This window comes from Leucoraja erinacea, chromosome 2 (assembly GCF_028641065.1).
Source record: "Leucoraja erinacea ecotype New England chromosome 2, Leri_hhj_1, whole genome shotgun sequence".
Classification (NCBI taxonomy): Eukaryota; Metazoa; Chordata; class Chondrichthyes; order Rajiformes; family Rajidae; genus Leucoraja; species Leucoraja erinaceus.
The window spans coordinates 127,561,614-127,586,734 of NC_073378.1; the positions used below are offsets into that span (position 1 = coordinate 127,561,614).

General features: G+C 41.6%; 1 protein-coding gene across 2 annotated transcripts in view; it reads right to left on the bottom strand.

Annotated features, from left to right (window-relative positions):
* Nucleotides 1-2,157: 2,157 nt before the first annotated feature.
* The window catches only part of cul2 (cullin 2), a 75,123-nt gene continuing 52,159 nt past the window's right edge, over nucleotides 2,158-25,121 (bottom strand). The window contains exons 12-21 of one of the 2 annotated variants that reach the window (XM_055665233.1): nucleotides 23,589-23,648; nucleotides 21,408-21,536; nucleotides 21,067-21,153; nucleotides 17,806-17,961; nucleotides 17,373-17,450; nucleotides 13,048-13,114; nucleotides 12,278-12,480; nucleotides 10,563-10,664; nucleotides 7,023-7,139; nucleotides 2,158-2,873 (exon numbers count right to left, since the gene is read on the bottom strand). In XM_055665233.1, the coding sequence (XP_055521208.1) occupies nucleotides 2,742-2,873; nucleotides 7,023-7,139; nucleotides 10,563-10,664; nucleotides 12,278-12,480; nucleotides 13,048-13,114; nucleotides 17,373-17,450; nucleotides 17,806-17,961; nucleotides 21,067-21,153; nucleotides 21,408-21,536; nucleotides 23,589-23,648 (1,131 nt within the window). In that variant the 3' untranslated portion in view covers nucleotides 2,158-2,741. Of the gene's footprint in view, nucleotides 2,874-7,022; nucleotides 7,140-10,562; nucleotides 10,665-12,273; nucleotides 12,481-13,047; nucleotides 13,115-17,372; nucleotides 17,451-17,805; nucleotides 17,962-21,066; nucleotides 21,154-21,407; nucleotides 21,537-23,588; nucleotides 23,649-25,121 lie in introns of both variants that reach the window. The other variant, XM_055665237.1, reaches the window with a different exon arrangement.

A 25,121-nucleotide genomic window follows, 5' to 3' on the forward strand; every position in this document is an offset into this window, starting at 1 on the left:
AACATAGCGATAAAGTGGCAATTCCTATCGTTCAAAATTTGACTGAAACCATAAAATTGAAGAAATATTACATTCCTTGTACGAAACAAGTTTATGTTATGTATTTTGCCCAATCGGTTCCACATGACAGGATAATGTGAAACATTGGTCTACATTTAGGACTATTACAATGCATGTGAAATGACAGCAACAAAATATATTTTCTTTCACAAAAAGCGTTGAGTGTGCACACATCATCTGTTCTAAAATCACAGCAATTTAGTTCCTTAGATATTCGCCAAAGAAACTGATGCCCTGAAACAAGAACAATGGGATCAAATTTAACTGTGGGCTTGATTGGGACCAGCAGGGGCAGTGGTGGTTAGGGGGAAGGAATACATGCACTAGGACCTTTGTGCTTCCTTTGTGGACAAGCTGGCTGAACTCTTATCTGAACTGCAGCAAAACGTAGGTTTGGGAAACGCAATGATGTTGGGGACTGTGGTGGCAGGTGCTGTTGCTGGTTTCAAAAGCTGTTGAGAGGCACAACCAGAGAAGGTGAGGGCCAAGGATACCTTGTGTGAGAAAGAACTGCAGATGCTGGATAAAATCGAAGGTAGTCACAAAATGCTGGAGTAACTCAGCGGGTGAGGCAGCATCTATGGGTGACGTTTCGGCTTGAGAACCTTCTTTGGACTGCAGAAGACTTCAGTCTGAAGAAGGGTCTCGACCCGAAATGTCACCCATTCCTTCTCTCCATAGATGCTGCTTCACCCGCTGAGTTACTCCAGCATTTTGTGTCTGCCTGGCTTAGCGATTGTTCAGAGATGCAAAATTTTGGTACTTAGTGTGAGCCATCTTTGACCACATAGCAACATGGTTTGGTAAATGCAAATGCACGACAGTGGACAGAGACGATAAAAAGCTGCTTCAGAACAAAGTGTCCTCCTGCTTCCATGTGGCAATTCTCCTCACTTATTCACTAGTCATCTTACATTGTGACAACGCCTGTGGAGGTGGTGGATGGACAGAAATGAGAATACTGCATGGCACTACCTCCCAGTAACGTGCGAGTCACTGAAAATTAACCCTGGAAGTCAATGGATTTTTTTTTCCCTCACACAATTTTGTTTTGAAAGGCAAAATATTAAATTACATTCAGATTTAAAAATTGTGATTGCAATAAAACAAAGGGCAAGAACAACCAAACTCAAACCGCAGTTTAACAGTTTTATTCCCTGCTATTCCAGCTGCACTTGGCTACTGGTAATACAATGTCACACCAAAAAAAAAAGTTAAAAAATAAATTAATCTCTTAAAGATATTGTGGATACCACTGGTAAGAATGGAGACAGCCAATCCTGTTTAAAAACCTACACTTGTGAACACCATGAAGAGCTGGAAGTGTGGAGAACTTCAAATCTACCAGTCTATTAACAAACTAACCACCCGACTTCATTCCATCAATTAAGTTAACATGTTAAAAATATTTTTACGCAAAGTTCTCGATTTAAAAATCTCAGGATGTTAATAATAGATATCTATAATTTTATTAGATACATTTACGGACACAATTTTTATTTTCAAAAAAATAAGTCTGATGTTGCTAAACGTGGATCAGAAATGCCATGACAGGATTGTTTTTATGGACTCTTAAGTAATGGTTCAAAAACTGTTACCAAGGAGGGATTGCCAACAAAGTCTGACTTCCCATATTAACTGTTTCTTACTCTCAATGGCATCACCAGAAGTAGTTTCTGGTGAAGGGGGAGATAGGGATAGTGTGAGTGTGGGCATTTGGATGTGGGGATGTGTGTATGTTGGGGTGACGGGGGTCTGCCACGTTGGATTACTAGCAGCAGAGATCTTCGGTTGTTTTCCATTACTGCCCCATGGTAGAATTTATTCTCTGAAAATCCATCATCAAGTTATCTTGTCAGATTTTTAAATGTGGTAGACTTTTGCTTTGTTGCACGTGGATAAGATTCAGGGGGAAAATGTGAGAAATATTACTGAAGACATGGGCTTTTAACAGGGTTCACAAGACAATCCCCCCCCCCCCCCCCCCCCCCCCCCCCCCCCAAAAAAAAAACCTTGCAGCATCAGATTAAAGAATTAAGGCTTGGAGGACTTATGACAATCATCAATGCAGACGAGAAACACTGAAAGAAATCAATCTGACAAAAATCCCTTTAATGGAAGTGCAAACCAGTTTAGACATTCCTCATGATGTTCCTGTAGCGACAGTTCAGGAAAATCTCAGTATTTATGAAGTACACAGATTTGCTCATCTGGGTGGTATGCAGAGCACACTGATGTAATGTCTACTTCACTGAAACCTACATAAACCCCAGGTAGTGTACAGGCTTATATTTTGTGAAGCAACTGTGCCATGTTTTGTTATCTGCAATCTGGGATGCAAAATTTACAGTGTAAACACAATTATTTGCCATATTACAATGTTTAATTTTAAATTATCTTTTTTAAAATATATCAACTGCACCAGCGAGATTAACATGGCATCCAAAATACTCCCACTTACTCTAATGTTGTGATGACGTGAGTTGGGAAATCTATCGGCATTGACACTTGCAATGTGGCACTGGTTAGATTGTAAACAGCAGAGAAAGGGCTGCCAGGTTGTTGGGCTTGAAAAACCTGGTGGAGGCAGAGCTCTGCTTCATTTCACAGGAACACATCAAACAGTGACACAGCAGGTCTTTGCACCATACTCAGACAAAGCCAAATGCCAACCGTTTGGATCAAGCCACATAACTGTATTCATCTGCGGAGGTCTGGCTACGCTCTATATATTGTTTGTCAATGAGGACTTCAATGCACTTCTTGATCATGCTGATACTAGGATTGAATCTTGCTCTTGATTGGCTTATTACCTGTTGAGAAGTGAACAAATGTTAGCAGGTCTTTGAGATAGAAAATCAAGAAATATAATCTCAGAGTAGCCGAAAGGTAAACAAACACAAACCGAATGTTATCAATACTGGAACAAAAATTAGATTTTTGCATTGCTCATTTTCATTTCTCTTTAAATATTAATTCACCCGTTGAATATAGAAAAATAGAAAATAGGTGCAGGAGGAGGCCATTCGGCACCTTCGAGCCAGCACTGCCATTCAATGTGATCATGGCTGATCGTCCCCTATCAATAACCCGTGCCTGCCTCCTCCCCATATCCCTTGACTCCACTAGCCCCTAGAGCTCTATCTAACTCTCTCTTAACTCCATCCAGAGATTTGGCCTCCACTGCCCTCTGTGGCAGGGAATACTTTCAACATCTTCATTTCACACCTGCTTTTACGCATGGATACAATGACTTATCTTAACAGACAAGTGCAATTTCGTTACGCACAGTTCGAAAGAAAGACTACATTCAATGAAGAGCCTCCGCACAAGTAAATCAGCCATGATCTCAATGCAATTAGAACAGCACTGTGCGTATTAATGATTGCCGTGGCATCAGTTTCCACTTTGTTCTCTACTGCTGCCCTCATTCCCAATTTCTTATATCTTGTTTATTCTAAATGTTTCTGACCTCTAAAGAGCAATGACACATTAACTTAGTTTCTCTCACCACAGATGCTGCCTGACCTACTGCATATTTTTTGCATTCCACTCACTTATTTCTAATCTACAGCATCCAAAGTTGATCCAAGCTAACCAAGTAGAGGGGGCGTGCACGAGGGAGGATTCAAGTGTTCGGACTTGTAATTAATTTAAAAAAAAAAATGAGAAATGGTACTGGGCAGTGAGGGGAAATTATGATCATATTGGATTCAAGACAAGTTATATCTATTGGGGGAAATATGGTCATTTGGATTAAAGAGCAGTTATCACAATGAACATAAGATACAGAACATAATATACAGGGAGAAGGCTGTGCTGCATAAAGGCCAGGACAACAAGGCTAAAAGCGAGCTTCTTCCCCGAGGCCGTGAGACTTTTAAACTCCCTACCTCACTGACTGAACCCTCAATGCCTCAGTGAACTGCTGCCGTTACTGCTGCTGCTATGGACATTATTATGCTGCTGTTTTTTAACCATGCTGCTTTTTACTTTTTACTATTTATTTATAGGCTCAATATTATTAGATTTATTGTGGAAGGTTTTTATATGTTAGAATTTATTGATGTCTTTACTGTACTTTATTGATGTTTTACTGCACTGCTCGGACCCGAGTACGAATTTCGTTCATGATTCATGTGGAAGCATGGTTTTATTGAATGACAATAAATAAATAAGTAAACTTGAAACAGGCCCTTTATCAGGCAAGGCCGATCTGATTAAAAATGCCTCACTATTTATATGAATGATCTGCATGAGGGGGCAGGAATATAGTTTAGTTTAGTTTTGTCCACTATTGGTAAGTGTGCTGAAACAAGTGAAAAGCCTGTCCTGCACGCTAAACAATCAAATCATACTCTACATAAGCATTAATGTTTCAAAGTTGACCAATGACACAAACACATGTTGTGATGAGGATATTGCCTTTAATTTGGGAAACTTTGTGAAGTGGAATGAAAAGGTAGACTGTTATCTTAATGAAGAGAGAAGACAAATGAGTGATGTGCAGAGGGATAAAGATGTTCTTGTGCTTAAATCACAAAACGTTAGCAGGCAATCTGCCCGTTAGCTTTTATAGTAAGGAGATGGGATTTTAGAAATGGGGAAGTATTATTAGAATTTAGTTTATTTTCACATGTCCAGAGGTACAGTGAAAAGCTTTTGTTACGTGCTAACCAGTCAGCAGAAAGATAATACATAATCACAATCGATCCATTTACAGTGTATAGGTACGTGATAAGGGAATAACGTTTAATGCAAGGTAGAGCCAGCAAAGCCCAATCAAGGATAGTCCAAGGGTCATCAAATAAGTAGATGGTAGTTCGGCACTGCTTTCTGGTTGTGGTTGGATGATTCAGTTACCTTGATAACAGCTGGGAAGAAACTGTCCGTGAATCTGGTGGTGTGCGTTTTCACACTTCTATCCCTTTTGCCTTATGGGGGAGGGGAGTTGTACCGGGCGTTGTTGAGGGCAAACGTGGAAGAATTCTGAACTCTAAGAGTTCTGTCTCCTTATTATTTATGAAAAGATGTATTTGCATCAAGAGGCAGTCCAAAACCCCAGACGTATTCCTGGGATGAGAGATTGTTAAATTATAAGGGGGTTCAGAAGTTGGTTCAGTATTCTTTGGAGCTTAGAAGAATAAGGGGTAATACAAGACACCAAAGGAGCATGGCAGGGTAGATAATGAAATATTTCCACAAGTGGGAGAGTCTCAAACAAGTTTAAAAAATAGAATAGGACACCGCCAATTAAGTAAAGATTTAATTTTAAGATTAGGTGTGGGCAATAATTTAAATCTGAGGTATTTAGGATTCTATATTCACCGTGGTCAGATGGTCATAAGTGGTTGGAGTGCTATCTACAGCTGCCGTGGAAGAAGAGGTAAGACTGAGGGGCAGATAAGGGTGTGTATGCGTGCTTTGTTCGTGATATTTATTTAGTTGTTTATCTTTATTATTTTACCGTGTATGTATCGTTAGCTTTTAGAAATGTTTGAATGCTGCACTGACTGGCTGACATTTTAAATTTCGTTGTACATGGTCCATGTTACAATGACAATAAAGAAATTATTCTATTCTATTCTATAAGCCATGGTCATAGTGAAATGTTGGGCAGGATGAGAGCTCAGATACTCTTGCACCTGTTTTTTGTTGGTGTACTTGATTCAACAGGAGCATTAAAGGGCAGTATTTCAGCTCACGAGTTCTGTAGTTCAGAATGTCCATTTATATGCTGAAGATGAAGGATGCCAAAGCAATGGTAATATTTCTCTAATTTTGTCACCTCAGAAGCAATTGCTCGGCCTGTTTAATGTTGGATGAACCTACAGGTTGAACACTGATTTTCCAGCCGCCTGATGGTCCAGACAAAATGACAAGAGCTCAGTATAATCCAGATAAAATGACAAGAGCTCAGTTGAAATTCCCTGAGTGGCCACAGATGGCAGTGCTAGTGGCGAGCGCTCTTTCGGTTTGTGTCCCTTCGTCGAGAAATAATTAACTAAGTACTCGATCTTCTCTCCTGGCTGTCTCGCAAAGACAATACAGTAAACCATCATTTTAAACCCTGATAACAGATGGCGATATAGCAGATTGACCTGCTGACCCATCCCAGCTCACGCCCGTCTCCCCACCCGTTTGGGTGCCCCGGCTTCCGGTGCCACTCCCGCCTCGCAAGGTGCCCCAGCGAAAGGACACAAAGTGTCGGAATAATTCAGCGAGTCAGGATCTCTGGTGACATCGCGACTCTTTGTCAGACTGATTCAGCCGGCTGAGTTACTCCAGCAGTTTGTGCTTCGGTGTGCCCCCTTGGTCACCATGGGGCTTCCCAAAGTCCGGCTTCTTTCCCTGAAGGTCAGAAGCCGGAGCTCCCCCCTCTGGGGACGGGTCGGCAGGTCATTCCATTCACATTCAATTCACATTTTATACTTGTTTTATTTAAGTTTCTGGCACTCCCTGGTGCTTTTGAGACACGGGAGGTGTGTCATTAGCGGGCTAGGGGTATGTTTCGCAGCATTATCACATGATATCTGCTCGTCCAGAAAACGGATAATCTAGAAACGCTCTGGAACCGAGGGTGCCGGAAAATCGGTGTTCAACCAGTATTATTCCTTTGCTTAAATGCAACTGATTTTATACCAATTTTACATACAACACACACACACAAACAATTATTTTGTCGCATACAGAGACTGTAGGAACCCAGATGTGGCTGGTTAAACAGATTTTCATAAACTCTGACACGTAGAGAAATGAGGAGAGGTTTACTCCATCACCATGGTCTGTTTGCAAGCCCTGGTTTTAAAGAAAAGGTACTGTGTTCTCGCCCACTGAGAATGGTGCAAAGGAAAAGTGTATTTCCGATCACCAAGTGCAAATATCTTTGAGTAACTTATATATTTATAGAGCAGTTGGATTTTGGTAACTCTTTGGGTCCTAAAGATAAGGCTAACCGTTACCTCTTGAATAAGTGCATTGTGTCGGAGCACTTTACGCGCCTTCATGATGCGCACTATAGCAGCCTGCAGATACATTTTCCTGTCCTCGTCAACCGCACTACGAGTTTGTTCCATCTCCTGAAAGCGATAAAACAATGAGAGAAACCCAATGTGACCGTTTCAACATACCACTGATGTGTGATTTACATTTTCTTTGTTAAACATAATGATTCCTAAAGAAACAAATCAGATTGCAGTTCTGAAAGATCATTGGCAATCATTACCACAATAGAAATTAGAAATCTGCAAAGCAGATGCTAAACTTATCAGCTATTCTTACAATTGTCGCAGGTAGAGAAAAGGTTCTCCCAGCATTGTGGACTGATCACAATACTCTGCCACATATTTTCCAACATTACAAGAATCTCCATCACAAATTTAAGGATTTCTGTGTTTACGATTGTGTTTTGAGTTGAACTAACCAGTTTGAATTACTGTGATGTTTCAAACTGAGTTTTATGTGAGTTCCAAAAGGTTTTAATTCTTCTTTTCTTTAAGTAAAAATATATGAAGGGTGCTTTGAGATTTTGCCATTTTGCAGTTTGCAGCTGTTCTTAACTGTAACCTGCTCTCATCTTATAGCATTTCTTGGATTCAGAACACCAAATTGTCCTGAAGCATTGGCACAGAAATCCTTAAATTTGTGATGGAGATTCTTGTAATGTTGGAAAATATGTGGCAGAGTATTGTGATCAGTCCACAGTGCTGGGAGAATCTTTTCTCTACCTTGGACACACTGATCTGTTCTGTAGTCATGCCTACTATGGTCTGTTGTGCTGAAGCAAAGCAAGAATTTCATTGTCCTATCAGGGACACATGACAATAAACTCTCTTGAATCGTGTAAGTACTGATGACACTAATTAGGTAAAGAGTTAATTTTTGTCTCTCTGAAAACAAACCATATTTGAACATACAGACCTCCCGCTCCCTGCAGTTATCTGAAACTGACCAAGCAGACAACAGTGAAATAGTGGGCGCGCAATTATTTTCAAACTAGAGGGAAATACAAAGTGCTGTTCTCCAGACTTTTTTTTCTGAGAGATATTAATTCACAGAATGTCAGAGTAGGTATCAATATTTTAAAGTTTGACACAGAATGTGAAACTGTAGTATACAATGAAGAGGATATTATCAGACTTCAGGAGGCACAGAGTGGACAGATTTAATGTAACATTCGGTGATGTGATACACTTTGGTCAGTAATAAAAATAAGAAGACTGACATATGATGAAAGAATAGTCGACTGGGCTTATATTCACTGGAATTTAGAAGGGCGAGAGGGGATCTTACAGAAACATATAAAATTCTTAAGGATTGGACAGGCTAGATGCAAGAAAAATGTTCCCGATTTTGGGGGAGTCCAGAACCAGGGGTCACAGTTTAAGAATAAGGGGTCAGCTATTTCGGACTGAGATGAGGAAAAAATTCTTCACCCAGAGAGCTGTGAATCTGTGGAATTCTCTGCCAGAAGGAAGTGGAGGCCAATTCACTGGGTGTCTTCAAGAGGGAGTTTGATTTAGCTCTTAGGGCTAATGGAATCAAGGGATATGGGGAAAAAGCAGGAACAGGGTACTGATTCCTGATCATATTGAATGGCGGTGCTGGCTCTAGTGTGTAGGATGTAAAACTGGGATAACATAGAACTAGTGTAGGGGTGATCATTGGTCGGTGTGCCAAAGAGCCAGTTTCCACGCGGTATTTCTAAAACTAAAACAACCCCAGGTACAAATACGCAAAACAGAAGAGTAGATTCAGAAGGCTGTTTAAAAAAAAGTCACAAGATTTCTTTGTCTATATTGATCAAAGTATAGCATGCAAAAAACAAATTTTGTGAAACTTTTTTCAGACTTAATTTCATCTGAAAGGGTGTAAAGTCTTTAAATTCAAGCCTTAGGGATGATACTAAAAAAATCCAATGGTATCAGAACAGAGGAACTTCAGTTACATGAAGATTCAAATATTTTATACATGTTCCTTTAATGCCAAATGAATTGATAAATAGTTTTAAGTGTTTAAGATGACCAGAAAAATCACAGACAATGATGTTTTACATTATGAGTTCTTTCTGCATGAAATTAAATCTCTGAAGTCGATCCAACATTAATTTTCAAAACAAATTCTTGGAAGGAAGGAAGAGCTGACAGACACGACCATAATGGCTTTCTGTGCTTTAACATTCTTGTTTTCAAAAATCATACAGATCCAAGGCAAGTTGGCAAATTAGATCCAAAATGGGATTGGTAATAGTAGTAGGTAATAAATAGGGTGATGGTGGAGGGTTATTTTTTTGGATGGAATCCTTCAATGCCCGATGTATACCACAGGGATGGGAGCTGAGGCTTTTACAGTATGTATACATTTGGATGTGAATGCAGGTTGCATGATTAAGTTTATAGATGACACACAGTTGGTGGTATTATTGATAGTGATGAACATAGTCTTCGGCTACAGGATGGCACTGATCAGTTGGAAAGATGGTAGAATTGCATCCTGATACATGCAAGACAATTCATTTAGAGAGGACGAATACGGGTAGGACATACATAATGAATGGTGTTGACGGAGGGATTATTGAAAAACAGACTCCTTGGCATAAAAAACCAAGGAACTCAAGGATATAAAGGTTGCGGGTTTAGATAGATGAGAAGCTGAAACGGCCTAGGGAATACTTAGCTTCATTTGCCAAGGCACAGTGTATAAAAGCAGGGGTCATGGTACAACTTTATAGTCCATTGGTTCGGCCACAGCTGGAATAATGTGTACAATTCTGGTCACCAAACTGTTGATAGAGTGCAATTGTATTGCATAACAGGCAGAGAAGATTCATCAGGACATAGGTTGGGATGGAGTGTTACAGCTTGGAGTCTGAAGAAGGGTCTCGACCCGAAACGTCACCCATTCCTTCTCTCCAGAGAGATGCTGCCGGTCCCGCTGAGTTACTCCAACTTTTTGTGTCTATCTTCGATTCCAGCTTTGAAGGCAGACTAAATTGGTAAATGTTGCTTTCCTTGGAGGAAAAGATACCAAGAGGGGAACTGGTAAAGGTTTATAAAACCATAAGCGGCACAGATAGGGTAGCTAACAGGAAATATTCCTATAGAGGAAGTGCCAAAAAATAGAAGGCATCTGATATAGTTGAAGGGTTATAAGTTTAAAGGTTATCTAAAGACGAATTTCTTCTCAGCCAGAGAATGTTAAGATCACTATCCCTGTGTTTTGTCAGAGGAGTGGTGCAGAGAAATCCTCTTGCATTGAGTATCCAGAAAAGTCATTGAATCAGCAAAGTAGAGAAGGCTATGGAGCATGAACTTGTAAATGGAATCGGTACAGATCGGTACTTGATTGTCTGCATGGACATGGTGGATGGAAGGGCCTCTTTCGCTGGGTGGCGCAATGAGAATTAAAGTTGAAAAGTTGTGATTCCTCTTTTCTGATTAGTTTCAACCAAATAACAACGAACACCATGAAAGGCGATAATTCAAGACAATAAAATCTCTTACTTGGGGTGTATCTTTTTGCATGGAGGTTGTAATTTTAAACTTTGTCCTTTTACTGCTGAAAACCATATTCAAAGAGAAAATGGAATCCAAGTCAACATCTTCCTGCAGAAAGAAAATACACTACGGTGACTTTCCAAAGTACGAGACTGCCTGAGCACAAGTAAATTTTCTCCTGAGTAGCATCTAGTCAAGGTATTTTGTTCGGACTGAGATGCCTAAAGATTTACCTTTCCCTTATGATCCTATCTGGGTACTCACATTTCTTTCTTTAAATCAGTATCGATATTAATATGCTAATCTGCCATGAAGATATCACACTCAAGCCTTTGATAACATGGACTAACATTCACAAATTTGTTACTGCCAACAGAATGATTAAGAATCTGCATCTTGGATAACTTCCCCACCAAATCCAAAGTATCTGGGAACACTTATCAATCGTTTCTATCGATTGTTTGGATGAAAATGTACAAGGCATGATTAGTCCATTTGCAGATGACACTAAAGTGGGCAGTGTCATAGGTAGTGAGGATAGTTATCAAAAACCACAAGCGGGTTCTTGATCAGCTGGGCATGTGAGCTGAGGAATGGCCAATGGAGTTTAATGCAGAGAAGTGTAAGGTGCAAATCAAACCATAACAGTACCTTCACAGTGAATGGTAGGGCCTTGGAGGAATATAGTAGAGCAGAGGGGGCTCTAGGAGTACAGATACATCGCTTTCTGAAAGTGGCGTCACAGGTGGATAGGGTGGTAAATAAGATTTTTGGTATATTGGTCTTCATCAATCTGGATGGAACCTGGACTATTACAGTTCTACAACACAATGGTGAGGCTGAATCTGGAGGATTGTATTCAGTTTTGGTCAACCTGCCATAGGAAGGATGTAATTAGGCAGGAAAAAAATGACAAAGATGTTGCCAAGGACCCTAGGGCTTGAGCTATAGGAGGAGGTTAGTCAGGCTAGTTCTTTATTCCGCGGAGGAGGGTGAGGGGTGATCTTATGGAGGTGTGTAGAATCATGATGCAAATAGATTGGATAAAAGACATTCAACTAGAGTAGAGAAATATAAAACCAGAGGGCAGTGGTTTAAGGTGACAGGAGAAAGATTTAACGGGAACCCGAGGGCAATCTTTTTCACAGAGGGTGGTGGGAATATGGAATGAGCTACCAGAGTAGTAGCTCAGGCAGGTACTATAGCAACAGTTAAAAGACACTTGGACAGATTGATGGATAAGAAAGATTCAGAGGGATATGGGCCAAATGTAGGCAGGTGGGACGAATGTCAATGGGGCATCTTGGGCATCAATCTTGGACCATTGGGCTGTTTCTGTGTCTATAACTCAACGACTGAAGCGCTCTTTCTATAACTCAGCAGAACTCCGATCTTAAACTCGAGATCTTCCTGATTTGTGCATTCGTCCATGAACAGGGAAAAGCCAAAATATGTCACTTTTAGTTTTACAACTACTGTAGTTATTCCTTTTAGTGTTAACATAACTTCTAAATTAAAATGTCACGGTTTTTTTCTATTGCTTAATTTAGTTGTGTTCATTGGCCATAAGCTTTCCATTTAGCATGCACTGCAAGACATTCCCATCAATTTAAATACACGGTGGAAATATTATACAATAACTTTCAAAACAACTCCGAAATGAGATCGTACTACATTAAAATTGCTTAAATATATCACCAGCATTGCATCAGCATACTTGCCTTGCAAGAGTCATGGTTGATCATTTTTACATCAAGCAAGGATTTAATGGTTTTGCTAAGTTCTTTTTCATTCATCTGTGTGCTGTCTTGGAGCTCCTTGTAGCTGACGATTTCACTGTTGTTAAATGCTAGCAGCACGGCCATTTGGTATGTAGTAACCATAGCTACGTAAGGCTTTGATAAATAGTTCATTTTTACTTCACCTTTTCCACACATTGAAAAAAAAAACACAAGGGAAAAAACATGAAATGTGCAAACATTATATTCCATAGGCCTTAATATTTTGAGGATAACTATTAAAGTGAATTCCATCTCATACAATTACTCAAATTAAAAATACAAAACCGACGAAACATCAAAAGGCACAAGTAGTAACAAGATTAGGTACATTTTTATGATATAAAGCATTTTTGGAATGGAACAAAACAATGAAGTCCGTCCAAATTTGAAAAATAACTCACACTCTTTTACCAAAACTCCAATTTTTCCCCCTTTGCTTAATATTTCACCAGTTTCTTTTTGAACAAACATCCCACCATGTTCCTGGACAGCAAATTCCACATACTAATCCCAATGGAAGATCACATTCTTAGGTACAGATGATCGAGGCCATTTGCCATAACCGATTAGTCTGAAGAAGGCTCCTGATTCGAAATATCAGTTATCCACATCTTTCAGAGATGCTGGCTTTCACTGTACCTCGGTACACGTGACAATAAACTAAACTGAACTGACTGGAGAGACTGAGGTATCACTCAAAGATTTCTTACCCGTACAAAGATAGTGCAGCCAGGTAAGTTTCCTTCCACTGAAGTGCTGATTGTAAAACAATTCAAACTGTAAGGGAAGAATTATGTCAGTCAATACTTTAAAAACTTCCCTCCAATAACACTATCCCAGCACCCACGAAGCTTGGAGATGACTTCACATCTTCAGAAATGAAGCATAAGGGAAACAGACATTTGAGGGATAAAGAAAGCAAACTGTTGAAGGAACTCAGTGGCTGGAGCAGCATCTGTGAGGGGAGAGGGGTGTTGGCGTAGAACAATTCCTCCAATGCCACCTCTCTTCCCCCCCAGATGCTCCACCCACTGAGTTTCTCCAGAAACAAACTCTTCAAAATTATGGGGTATATAGTAAGAGTTTGCTTCAGTAATTCAGTCCATTGTTACAGAATATCCACTACTGAAATAAGGAAATACTAGGGCAATCTATTCCTTTGTCAGGGGTCGGCAACCTACGGCCCCCGGGCCAAATGCGGCCCATAACCCAAAATCATCCGGCCCGCATGCGTATTTTTTTCCCCGTATTTATCCGGCCCGCCGACTTTCTTCATCTCCGGTACCTCCCGGGCCTGAGGCTGCGGCGCCCAAGCGCCGTGACGCAAGGAGGCCTGCGCTTGCGGCTGCAATGGAGGAGCTGCAGCTGCTGAGGAGTGCCGAGCTCTGGCTGTACCGCATCGTGTGCAAAGCCACCGGCACGGCCGCGCACCTTCTGTGTCTGGGCTTCACTGTCGGGATCGGAGGTAGACAAAGCTGGAGAAACTCAGCAGATGAGGGAGCATCTATGGAGCGAAAGATTAGGCGACGTTTCAGGTCGAGACCCTTCTTCAGAAGTGGCTGACGCTGCTCTGAGACCAGTCTGAAGAAGGGTCTCGACCCGAAACGTCGCCTATTCCTTTGCTCCATAGATGCTGCCTCACCCGCTGAGTGTCTCCAGCTTTTTTGTCTACCTTCGATTTTTCCAGCATCTTTCTTAAACACACTGTCGGGAACAAGTGAGTGTGAGTATTTGAGCCACCACCTTCAGGACAGAGCCAAGGCAATGGTAGATAGATGCGTCATGTTCATGAGCGCCCGTAACTAGGGGCCAGTGCCCCAGCTGGCGTCCTAGAAGGGGCGGGATCTGTGAACACATGATTTGATGCCTGCCATCCGGGGTGAGATCCATGTGTACACATGATGGATGTGGCCCGCCATCCGCTCACAGAGCATCCCCGCCCCTATGCAGAACAAGGTTGCCGACCTCTGCTTTAAGTAATACATAAAATACCTCAAACATTTAATTACAATTGTGGAATAATCACCAACAACAGCCCCACTGCTCTAAAGACTTATGAATTTATAAGTACAAAACAGCACACAAGGATAAGAAGTCTACATTGTAATCTCATTTCTGCTACAATTACAGAAAACACCATTAAATTCCTAGAGAGTTGTATTCATCTTCTGCCCCAGTTCCTCCCATTTGTTACAATCAACTCTCTTTATTTCTCATCATTATCCCCCACTGATTGTTCATTTCTGGGGTAAAATATCAAAACTCCTTGTGTGATGCAGATGAGATAAATGGCATGATAGAAACTGAAAGGTACATTTCTCAGAGATGGTTGACAAGCAGTTGTGGGAGTGAGTAAAATAACTGAAAGAAGTGTGTGAAAATAGCAGGACAAATTTATGATGTTGTGAAAAAGGCATACATGGTTTTTGCTTCATATGGGCACAACCCACAAAAGCAGGGAGTGTGTTAAACAGAGGTCTGCCCTTAGCTGGAGTGGTAAATATCTGGGAAGTGCATTACAGGTTCGAAAAAGGTGCAGAAACTGATTCAAAAGTAATGGATATCAGTTACAATCTGCGAATAGAGGAGCTAAAATTGTTCCTATTTGATTAACATTTTGTAAAGGAACAAAGGAGAAACTAAGGTATTTTTTAAGTGGCAAAAGAATGAGATATTACTATTCAGCAATAAGCCATTATTGATCAGGGTCCTATCTGATTTGCTGCTCGTTAAATCAAACGTGGTCGTAATGTACCAAAGAGATAGGTATAATAACTATACTTAAAAATCAAGATTGGATTTAGCTAAAGTGATATCAAGGAAATCCAGCATTCATTTTAGTTCAGTTTAGTTTAGAGGTACAGCACGGAAACTGGCCTTTCACCGCACCGACCAGCGATCCCCACACACGGACACTATCCGACACACACTCAGGACAATTTTACATTTACACCAAGCTAGTTAACCTAATACCTGTATGTTTTTGGCGTGTGGGAGGAAACCGATGATCTTGGTGAAAACCCACGCAGGTCACAGGGAGAACGCACAAATTCAATACAGATACCCGTAGTCAGGATCAAACTCGGGTCTCTGGCGCTGTAAGGCAGTAGCTCTACCGCTGCGCCACCGTGCTGTTTTATTAATGTTCAACATGAAGTCTTAAGTGACTGTGGAGTCATATTAGTTGTCAGAGGGCATTGGTCTAAGAACATCCTTAAACCGAGCCTTAGCTACCTTATCAATGTCATAATCAAGGAGGCTATCTGTTTGCTGTTATTTCCTGCATGGAACTCCATTCATAACATCTCCAATAATAAACCATCTTATGCCAGCTGCTAATAATACCTACGGTAATGTCAAGATGACGTGACCCAAGGGCCAGACAATGTTAATCCTTAATACAGAACCACAAACTGCCAATCTGTTTATAAACTCAGCACGACAGGCAGCATCTCTGGAGACGGAATGAGTGACGTTTCAAATCAAGACCTTTCTTCAGACTGTCTGTAAAAGGGTCTCGACCCGAAACGTCACCCATTCCTTCTCTCCAGAGATGCTGCCTGTCCCGCTGAGTTACTCCAGCATTTTGTGTCTTTCTTTGGTTTAAACCAGGATCTACAGTCCTTCATGCACATCTCTTTTCTTGGTCTCTGGCTAGGAATATGAAATGTAGCTATGGAGTGTTGTCCACGATAGGAATGATCAGGACATTTGGTTGATTCACGTTTAATGCTGTGCATTAACATTTGCATGCTCTTCAACATCTTCAATAATACGAATATCATGCACTCAAAGCTGCCTTGGTGCAGGCAATTCCACTTTACATGGCGAGACCAAGCGCAGGCTTAGCAATCGTTTCGCTGAAGTCCTCTGCTCAGTCTGCCCAAACCTATCTGATCTCCCGGTTGCTGAACACTTTAACTCCCCTTCCCATTCGCACACTGACCTTTCTGTCCTGGGCCCCCTCCATTGTCAGAGTGAGGCCCAGCGCAAATTGGTGGAACAGCACCTCATATTTTGCTTGGGCAGCTTACACCCAAGGTATGAATAATGACTTTTCTAACTTTGTAACCCTTGCTTTCCCTCTCTCTCCCCTTCCCAGTTCTCTGACCAGCATGCCTATCCCTCTGACTCTGTCTGCTTTGTTGTCACCTTCTCCTAGCAAACATTGGTCCTTGATCTGCATCTCTTTCGATCTTTTACACTTCCTTGTCTCTGTAATTCCCTCTCCCTTGACGCTCAGTCTGAAGAAGGGTCTCGACCCGAAACGTCACCCATTCCTTCAATCCAGAGATACTGCCTGTCCTACTGAGTTACTCCAGCATTTTGTCTCCAGCAATTTAAAAATAAATTGGATAGTTATATGGATGGGAAGGGAATGGAGGGTTATGGTCTGAGCGCAGGTATATGGGACTAGGGGAGATTATGTGTTCGGCACGGACTAGAAGGGTCGATATGGCCTGTTTCCGTGCTGTAATTGTTATATGGTTATATGGTTATATGGTGTCTATCCTCGATGTAAACCAGCATCTGCAGTTCCTTCCGACACTTTACATTTTGCTGTCTTCTATACATCAACATGATCTTTCCATCTCTACCTCTTCTCTGCATCCAAACGCTAACATGTGTTCAATTTTTTTCTTGTTCTGGCATGATGTTATCAATTTTAAATGTTAATCTCATTGTTCTCTCTGCAACACTGCCTGACGACTTGTTGAGTATTTCCGGCAGTTTCTTTTTCTTTAACTTCAGGACAGAATATGTTGCTCTATCTGTGCCACTGACATTAAACTCACCAGCCTCAGTCACCACAAGTAGAATGAACAAGATTCTCAAGTTAATTTCCTTTCCAACAACTCACCCTAGGCCTGTTTACGACAGCATCTTTACAGGGATAAGAGTTTAAAAAATGGGCATACAAGCTTAAAATTACACAAACAATTATGCACGACATTGACTAAATGCATACAAATAAACTATGCATCAATTTAACCCCATTCTTAAATTTCAAGTGAAGGGCTACCTATTAACTTACCATCTGAACACTCTTTTCTAATTCTTGTGGGATGGCAAATGTAGATGAGGATGCTTGAGTCAAAGGCCATGCACCAGCCTAAAATAATTAAAACCAGAATGTTTTTACATCAAAAAGGTAATAGTACGAAAGATGCATTGATTATGCAGTCAGAAAAGTCATGTGTTTTGTAACAAATTTGCAAAATGCCAAAAATTCTCATTTTCAAATTAAATGCCTGTCTTTGATGCTCAAGAAAACAAATTAATAATCCACAGCGAGAATGTCTTGAAAACGCATCATTAGATGTTATATCACAAATGTGGATTGATTTTAAAATGTATTAATTAGTTTATACATTGAACAGAACACAGACAGCTTAAGCTTTGCAAGTGTTTGTCGTTTAATTTAGGAGATTTTAAAAGTCCAGTTTATGAGATTCAGTTTATCCTACCTGAAGAACGTAGATCTGAAAGCTGATTCCAAGATCTATTACAGTATCCTGTTGTCTTAAAAAAGTGGTTGTGAATTTGTTGTTGAGGTCAGCACTGACATTCATGTCTGTGTACATCCTATGAAGTTTGCTGGTAAACTCGTAACCACACGCTTGCTGCATAGAAAGAATAAATGTCTTTGTTACAGCAGAGACAAATATTGTTTTTGTTTCAAATATTGTTACCTCAAAAGTAGCGTGCCATTATGACCGGAATAACAACTTTCCTAAAAGTTTGTGAAGATATTTAAATTCATCCCAATTATTTTGAAATGCTTCCAATATTCAAAATATCACTGCACAGTTAACTTTCCTCTGATAATAATGTAAAATAATGGTTATTGACATTTCACGTTGCAGCGGCCTCTGCAGTCCGTCTGTCTTTTTATTATTTTTTGCCTCGTTTGTATGTAGTTTTTATTTTTTTTTTTGTGTATATGTGTGGGTATGTGTGTGGGGGGCTGGGGGTGGGGGAAACTTTAAAAAATCTATCCCATGCACGGAGAACCCAACCTTTTCCCTGTCGGGTCTCCGTTGTCGTTGGGGCCTAGCACTGTGGAGGGGCCTCCGGCAGGAACGACCTGGGGCTCCAGTCGCGGAGCCTGCGGACCTACTCACCAGCGCGGAGCTGGCCGAGTTCAGAGCGGGTGGAGCTGTGGTGGCGCGCTGCTGCGACCCGACCCCGGGGATTCGGAGGCTTACCGCAGGTCTGGCAGACAAGAACACCGGGAGCTCGCCGGTCCCTGCTGGGAGACCGCTTTTCGGGGCTTCCGCAATGGCGACTTCACCCGCCCGAGTTGCGGGGTTGAAGATTACCTGGAGCGGAGCTTTACATCACCGCCCCGCGCGGGGCTTGGAATGGCTGCGGGACTTTGCTAGCGCCCACCGGGGGCTCCAACAACAAGACCTTGCATCACCCGGCGTGGCCTTGCATCACCCGGCGCGGCGTAAATGGCCGCGGGATAATTACCATCGCCCACCGGAAGCTTTGACTTTGACTCTGACATCGGGAGGGGAATGGGAAGTACAGGGGAGAGATAAGTCTTTGCCTTCCATCACAGCGAGGAGGAGATGCGCTGTGATGGATGTTTGTGTAAATTGTGTTGGTTCTTTTTTGTGTGTATGACTGCAGAAACAACATTTTATTTGAACCTCAAGGGGTTAAAAATGACAAATAAAATTGTATTGTATTGTATTGTTATGGAAACATATCAAGCTTCATAAAGCATTCTTCTTTAAACAAATTTTAAATTACACGAGTACGAACAAGAAATGCTGCAAATCGAATGAAAATTCAATAACAGAATGTATAATTTTTTTTGCAGAAAGTAATGTACATGCATTTTCAGAATGTCCATTGGGAACGATTAGGTTCTCTTGAGATTAATTTTTGATATTTTCAACTGCATTTATAGTTTAAACTGGTTAACAAATATTTTATAAGTATGCAATAATTTATATATTTTTAATAAGTTCATATGAATTCAAAAGTTTACACATTTTGGAAACGAGTAGTGCAATTTAGGTAGTTAGTAACTAGTGAATCTTTATGCGTACAGTGCCATGTTTGAAAATGATGTTAGCAATTAAGAAGAGGTGTAAAAGCAACTACATTTTAAGAGCAAAAATCAAACTGCTCGAGGAAGTCATCGGTCAAGCAGTATCTGCGGAAGCAGATTGTTGGTCCACAGCTGCATCCAGCACATCCTTCGTCATTTCTGCCAACTGCGATGAGACCCCACCACCATGGTCATGTCTTCACTTTTCTGCTATCCGCAGGGACCACTGTCTGTGACTCCTTGGTTCACTTATTCCTTTCCTGTCCTCGGCACTTTCCCTTGCAACTGTAGGATGTGCAACACGTCCCCTTGCACCTCCTTCCTACCTCACCACCATCCAGGGACATAAAATCCCTTCCAGGTCAGGCAACTCCTTCCAACCCCATCTCTTACCCATGTTCCTGGTAGGCCCATTGTTTCTGTCTGCTGTTTCCCCATCACATCTATCTTTTCATACCTTGATGCTATCCTGTCTTACCATGACCTGCCTCTTCCCACCTATATCCAGTCCACCATTTTAGCAACTTCCAATGCCCTGGCCCCTCATAAGCTCATCTTCACTATAGATAACCAGTCTTTATGTACCTCCATCCCCCATCCAGAAGGTCTTAAAGCCTGCTACCTCTTTCTGGAACAAAGATCTAGTCACCTCCCCTCCATTAACACTCTTATTCACCTGCCAGAACCTATGCTTATCCTGAACAACTTCTATTTTGATTACTATCACTTTCCACAAATCACATGAGCCTCGTGAAGGCCGTCTTTTCGTTGGCCATGTGGAACAGATATCGTTCCAAACCTATTATGGCATTACTGCCCAGCTCTTTCTCAGATACATCAATGACTCCATTGGTGCTGCCTGCTTATGAAACTCATAGTCAGTTTGCTGCTAACTTCCACACTGCCCTCAAGTTCACTTAGACCATTTCTGACACCCCTCCAATTTTTCTACATCTGACTCCATCTCAATAGACAAATGATCTCCTGTGATTTACTGTAAACCCACTGATTACAACAAACCCGACTGTCCTCCTCCCACCCTGTCCCTCATGACGCCATTCCTTTCCTCTCAGTTTCTCAAGCTCCACCTCAACTGTTCTAGAGATTGGTGTTGCAGTACATCTGAAATGTCCTACTTTAGGAAATGTGGCTTCCCCTCAACTGTGATGGATGGAGTCACTCACAATTCTTCCAATTCCTGGCCTTATGCTCTCAACCCACCTCTCCCCAGACGGAACATGGACAGAGTTCCCTTGGTCCTCACCTTTCACCCTACCAACCTTCACATCCATCACATCATCCTTCGTCATTTCAGTCAGTTGCAACGGGATTCCACAAGTCTCATCTTCCCCATCCCACCCATTTTCTGCTTTTCGCAGGGACGCTCTGTGACTCAATGGTTTGCTCATCCCTCTCTACCCATCTCCCCCTGTCCCCTGGAATTCAAGGAGGTGCAAAACCTCTACCCAACATTGCTTCCTCACCACCATCAAGTGTCATAAATAACCTTTCCGGGTCAGGTTAAGATTCCCATGCATCTCCTCCAACTTGGTCCACTAAGATCCTCCAGCAGTTTGCTTCAGACTACAACATCTGGAGTCGCTTGTGTTTCCAAATGTGACTCTCATTTTTACACCGATGCACAAAGACTGATGTTACAAACCTTGAGTTTATTAATCATAGCTTCCTCCGAATCCATGGACATGGAAAGACCATGTATCAACCGCTTCGCCAACATTCTGGCATAGAACTGAGGTTGGAAAAATGGCAAGGAAGAAATTACATTTAATTGCTTCTGAGAACAACTACGGTTTTATTAAGTACATTGAACAGAAGCTCCCAACAAAGATCGTTGCTTGTAAGTTGGTCAGCCCTACGGCAAATTATTGCACACAGTTTAACTTGTGAAATATGAAAATATGTAATTTGAACTCAAGTTTTAAAACGCTGCCTTGCTTAAAATGCTACTTTGTTCTGCCGGAATCAAAAATAACCTCCACTTACTTTCTGAAAGACATCTTTATCATCAATATATTTGAAAACTGTGATGAAGCTGGTCAGTTTGTCCTCAACTTCATTTTCCGTCATTCCCTTTGCCGATTTCTTTAATAGGTTGTCACAGTACTTAGCTAGCTGCAAAGAAATTATATTCAGAAAACTATTATGTTTTCAAACAGAAAATAATAAAACCTCAATTCAATATTTATTTATCCTTACATTAACTTGATCCATCACTATTTTATAATTCAACCAAATCACAAGGCAAGAAAACAGATTCAGACAACCATTTTCTCCGTCGCTCCATAGATGCTGCTGCACCCGCTGAGTTTCTCCAGTATTTTTGTGTACCTTCGATTTTCCAGCCTCTGCAGTTCCTTCTTGAACCATTTTCTCTTTATCTGTTCTAAAAGTTGTGCTTCATTTTCTACTTCAATGCATTGCATTAACAGTTCATTCTTGTATTCATATGCAAGCTCAAAGTGAATTCTAAACGTATACATTGGACAGGTACATAGGTAGAGGTATGGGTCAAACACAGGCAAGTGGGACTAGCTCAGGTAGACAACTTTCTCAGCATGGACAAGTTGAGCAGTAGGACCTGTTTCCATGCTGTATGCCTGATAGTGAAGGTGGGCAAGGGAACTAAGGTAACTGCTATTTGTAATGTCATCCTGATCTCAGTTAACAGCAGATAATCCTGGAAAGTTTTATATACAAGAAATCAGTTGAAGCAGGTCGTCTCCTGTGCAGCTTTAGGCTGAGAAAAGCTGAACTAGGGTCAAATATAGAGTCATAGAATAATAGTGTGGAAACAGACCCAACTTGCCCACAACTATCTAACATGTCCCAGCTACACTAGTTCCATGCTTGGTCCATATCCCTCCAAACCTGTCCTATCCATGTACCTGTCTAACTGTGTTGGGATAGTCCCAGCCTCAACTACCTCCTCTGGCAGCTTGTTCCAAACATGCCACCACCCTTTGTGTGAAAAGGTTACCCCTCGGATTGCTATTAGATCTTTAAATCACCATAAACCTGTCCTCTGGTCCACGATTCACCTACAATAGGCAAGAGACTCTGTGATTCACCTACTCTGGGCAAGAGTCCTAGCCTACTCAACCTCTCCCTATAGCTCTAGTCCTGGCAACATCCTTGTAACTCTTCTCTGTGCCCCTTCGGGCTTGACAACATCTTTCCTATAGCATGGTGCCCAGAAATATGATGCACTGCACCCACCAAAGGCAATTAATTATATGTTTAAACCATGGAACCATTAGGGAGCTGAAGCCAAATTAAAATATTACTGAAATGGAGGCAGTTAGCAGAAATTAGGATGTTACTGGGTTTGAGTTATTAGGAGAAGCTGGATATGTTTTCCCCTCCATGCTAGGAGGCTGTGGCAAACCTTAAAGAGGTATATATATATATTTTTCATCAAGTGGTTAAAGTAAGGTGAATAGCCACAGTATTCTCCCCAGATTGCATTTCGTTGTCTCTGTACTGTACACTGACAATGACAATTAAAATTGAATCTGAAAAAAAAATTGAATCTGAGATTGGGGGATTCGAAAACTAGAGGACAGAGGTTTAGGGTGATATGGGGAAATTTTAAAAGGTACTTGTGGGACAACCTCTTCCTCAGAGGAGGAGGGGGGGGGGCTTATATGGAATGAGCTGCTAGTGGCAGGGCAGGGCAGAGGCAGGAGCATTTATGACTTTTGAAAAACAGGTACACGGATGGGGGAGGCTTGGAGGGATACAGACCAGGCACAGACAAGTTCAATTAAGCAACTTGACGGCAAGTTGGGCAGCAGTGTCTGTTTCCATGTGGCGTGGTTCCATTCCGCTATGAAATAGATCCTGATCCATCCTATGGCATCTAATAAATGTGACGCTTGGAAGGAAGCAAAAGAAGCTTTGGAGAAATCAATAAGTGACCACAAAGTTGTTGTCTTCCATTGCTGCTGGGAATTTCCAGCAATTACTGATAAGATTTCCAGCATCTGCAAGATTTTGCTTTAGTTGGAAGGGACATTTTGTGATGATTTCCAAACATTCCTGAAATGTTCAATATTGGTCCCAAACATAAATGCAAGATTTGACTTTTTTTTTTATAAATGTCCTTCAGAGGTTCTGCCAAAGCGAGAACAGGAATATGCAGTTTCCTATGTTTGCCACACTTACCAGCTCTGGAGCCTTGCACGAAGACTTCGGCTCTCTATAGTTTACTACTGACGTTAGAGCCTGCAAGAAATTTAAAAAATGCTTCAATGAAAATCTCCACAAATGCACGTTTAGTTTAGAGATACAACGTGGAAACAGGCCCACTATGTCCACACCGACCAGCAATCATCCGTACACTAGTTTCATCCTGCACACTTGGGACAATTCACAGAAGTCAATTAACCTGCAAACCTGCATGTCTTTTGAATGTGCGAGGAAATGTGAGAGCATCTGGGGAAAATCCACGCGGTTACAGTGGAACGTACAATCATTTACTAGCACCCGGAGTCAGGATCAAAACCGGGTCTCTGGTGATGTAAGATGGCAATTCTGCTGCTGTGACATTGTGCCATCTTCATACCATCACTTTGCCTTCATTGTTATTTTATGAAATCAGATTACAACTGCAATGAAAACAGAACCAGCACACATGGGAGGTGTGTGAATCTACAACCAAACATAGTGAATTTTTTTTTTTTTTTTTTTTAAATTGGGGCAGACAGACGTTTGCCTGCCCCAATTAAAAAAAGATAACTTTGTAGGACAAAATGTGTAGGAAGGAATAGCGAATACTGGTTTATACCAAATATATAGACACAAATGCTGGAGTATCTCAGCGGGACAGGCAGCATCTCAATTAGAAGGAATGGGTGACGTTTCGGGTTGAAGAAGGGTCTCGACCCGAAACGTCTCCCATTCCATCTCTTCAGCGATGGTATTTCAGACTTCAGCAGCTGCCATTAATTCCTGCCACGTTGCTAGTGGAAGTATGCAACAAGAAATTAAGTTGGCAGTCTTGACACAGTTCCTGGGTGAGATATAGTATGAAACTGGGGTTGATGTAGAGTTAATCAAAACAAAACTTGCCATTATGCAAGGAGGCAAATTCTCATTGATACATATATTATGAATGTTCAGATTGAAACTGCGCTTCGTATATAGCTTGGTGTTTAATTCATTTGTGTCTATAATTTGCAAAACTGGTGAGATGGCTGTGAATTAACCCCTTCATTTAGATATATTAAATTGTAGCAACCTACAAGCACCGTCTCCCCCCCCCCCCCCCCCCCCCCCCCCCCCCCCCCCCCCCCCCACCACCGCCTTTGCCCCCTTCTCTCCTTGTGCCCTGCCTGGATGCATGACCATTTCTGCTCCTTTTTTCCCCCTCCCCATTTATATTCCTTCCTCTGGCTTCATATTTCATGCTTCTTCGATCCTCATCTTGCATTTGCTAACTTTTCATCTCTATCCAATCATCCATTCCCCCCCGACCTGTATCCACCTATCACGTGACTCATCCTTTGTGCTGCCTGACCCACTGAGTTACTCCAGCACTTTGTATCTATCCACCTATCCCTTGCCAGACTTTGTCCCATCCCCACCTCTCTTCCAGCTTTGTCCCCCCCCCCCCGACTACCATGTCTGAAGAAATTCCTGACCCAAAATATTGCCTATCCATTTTCTCCGGAGATGCTGCCTGAGTGAATTACTCCA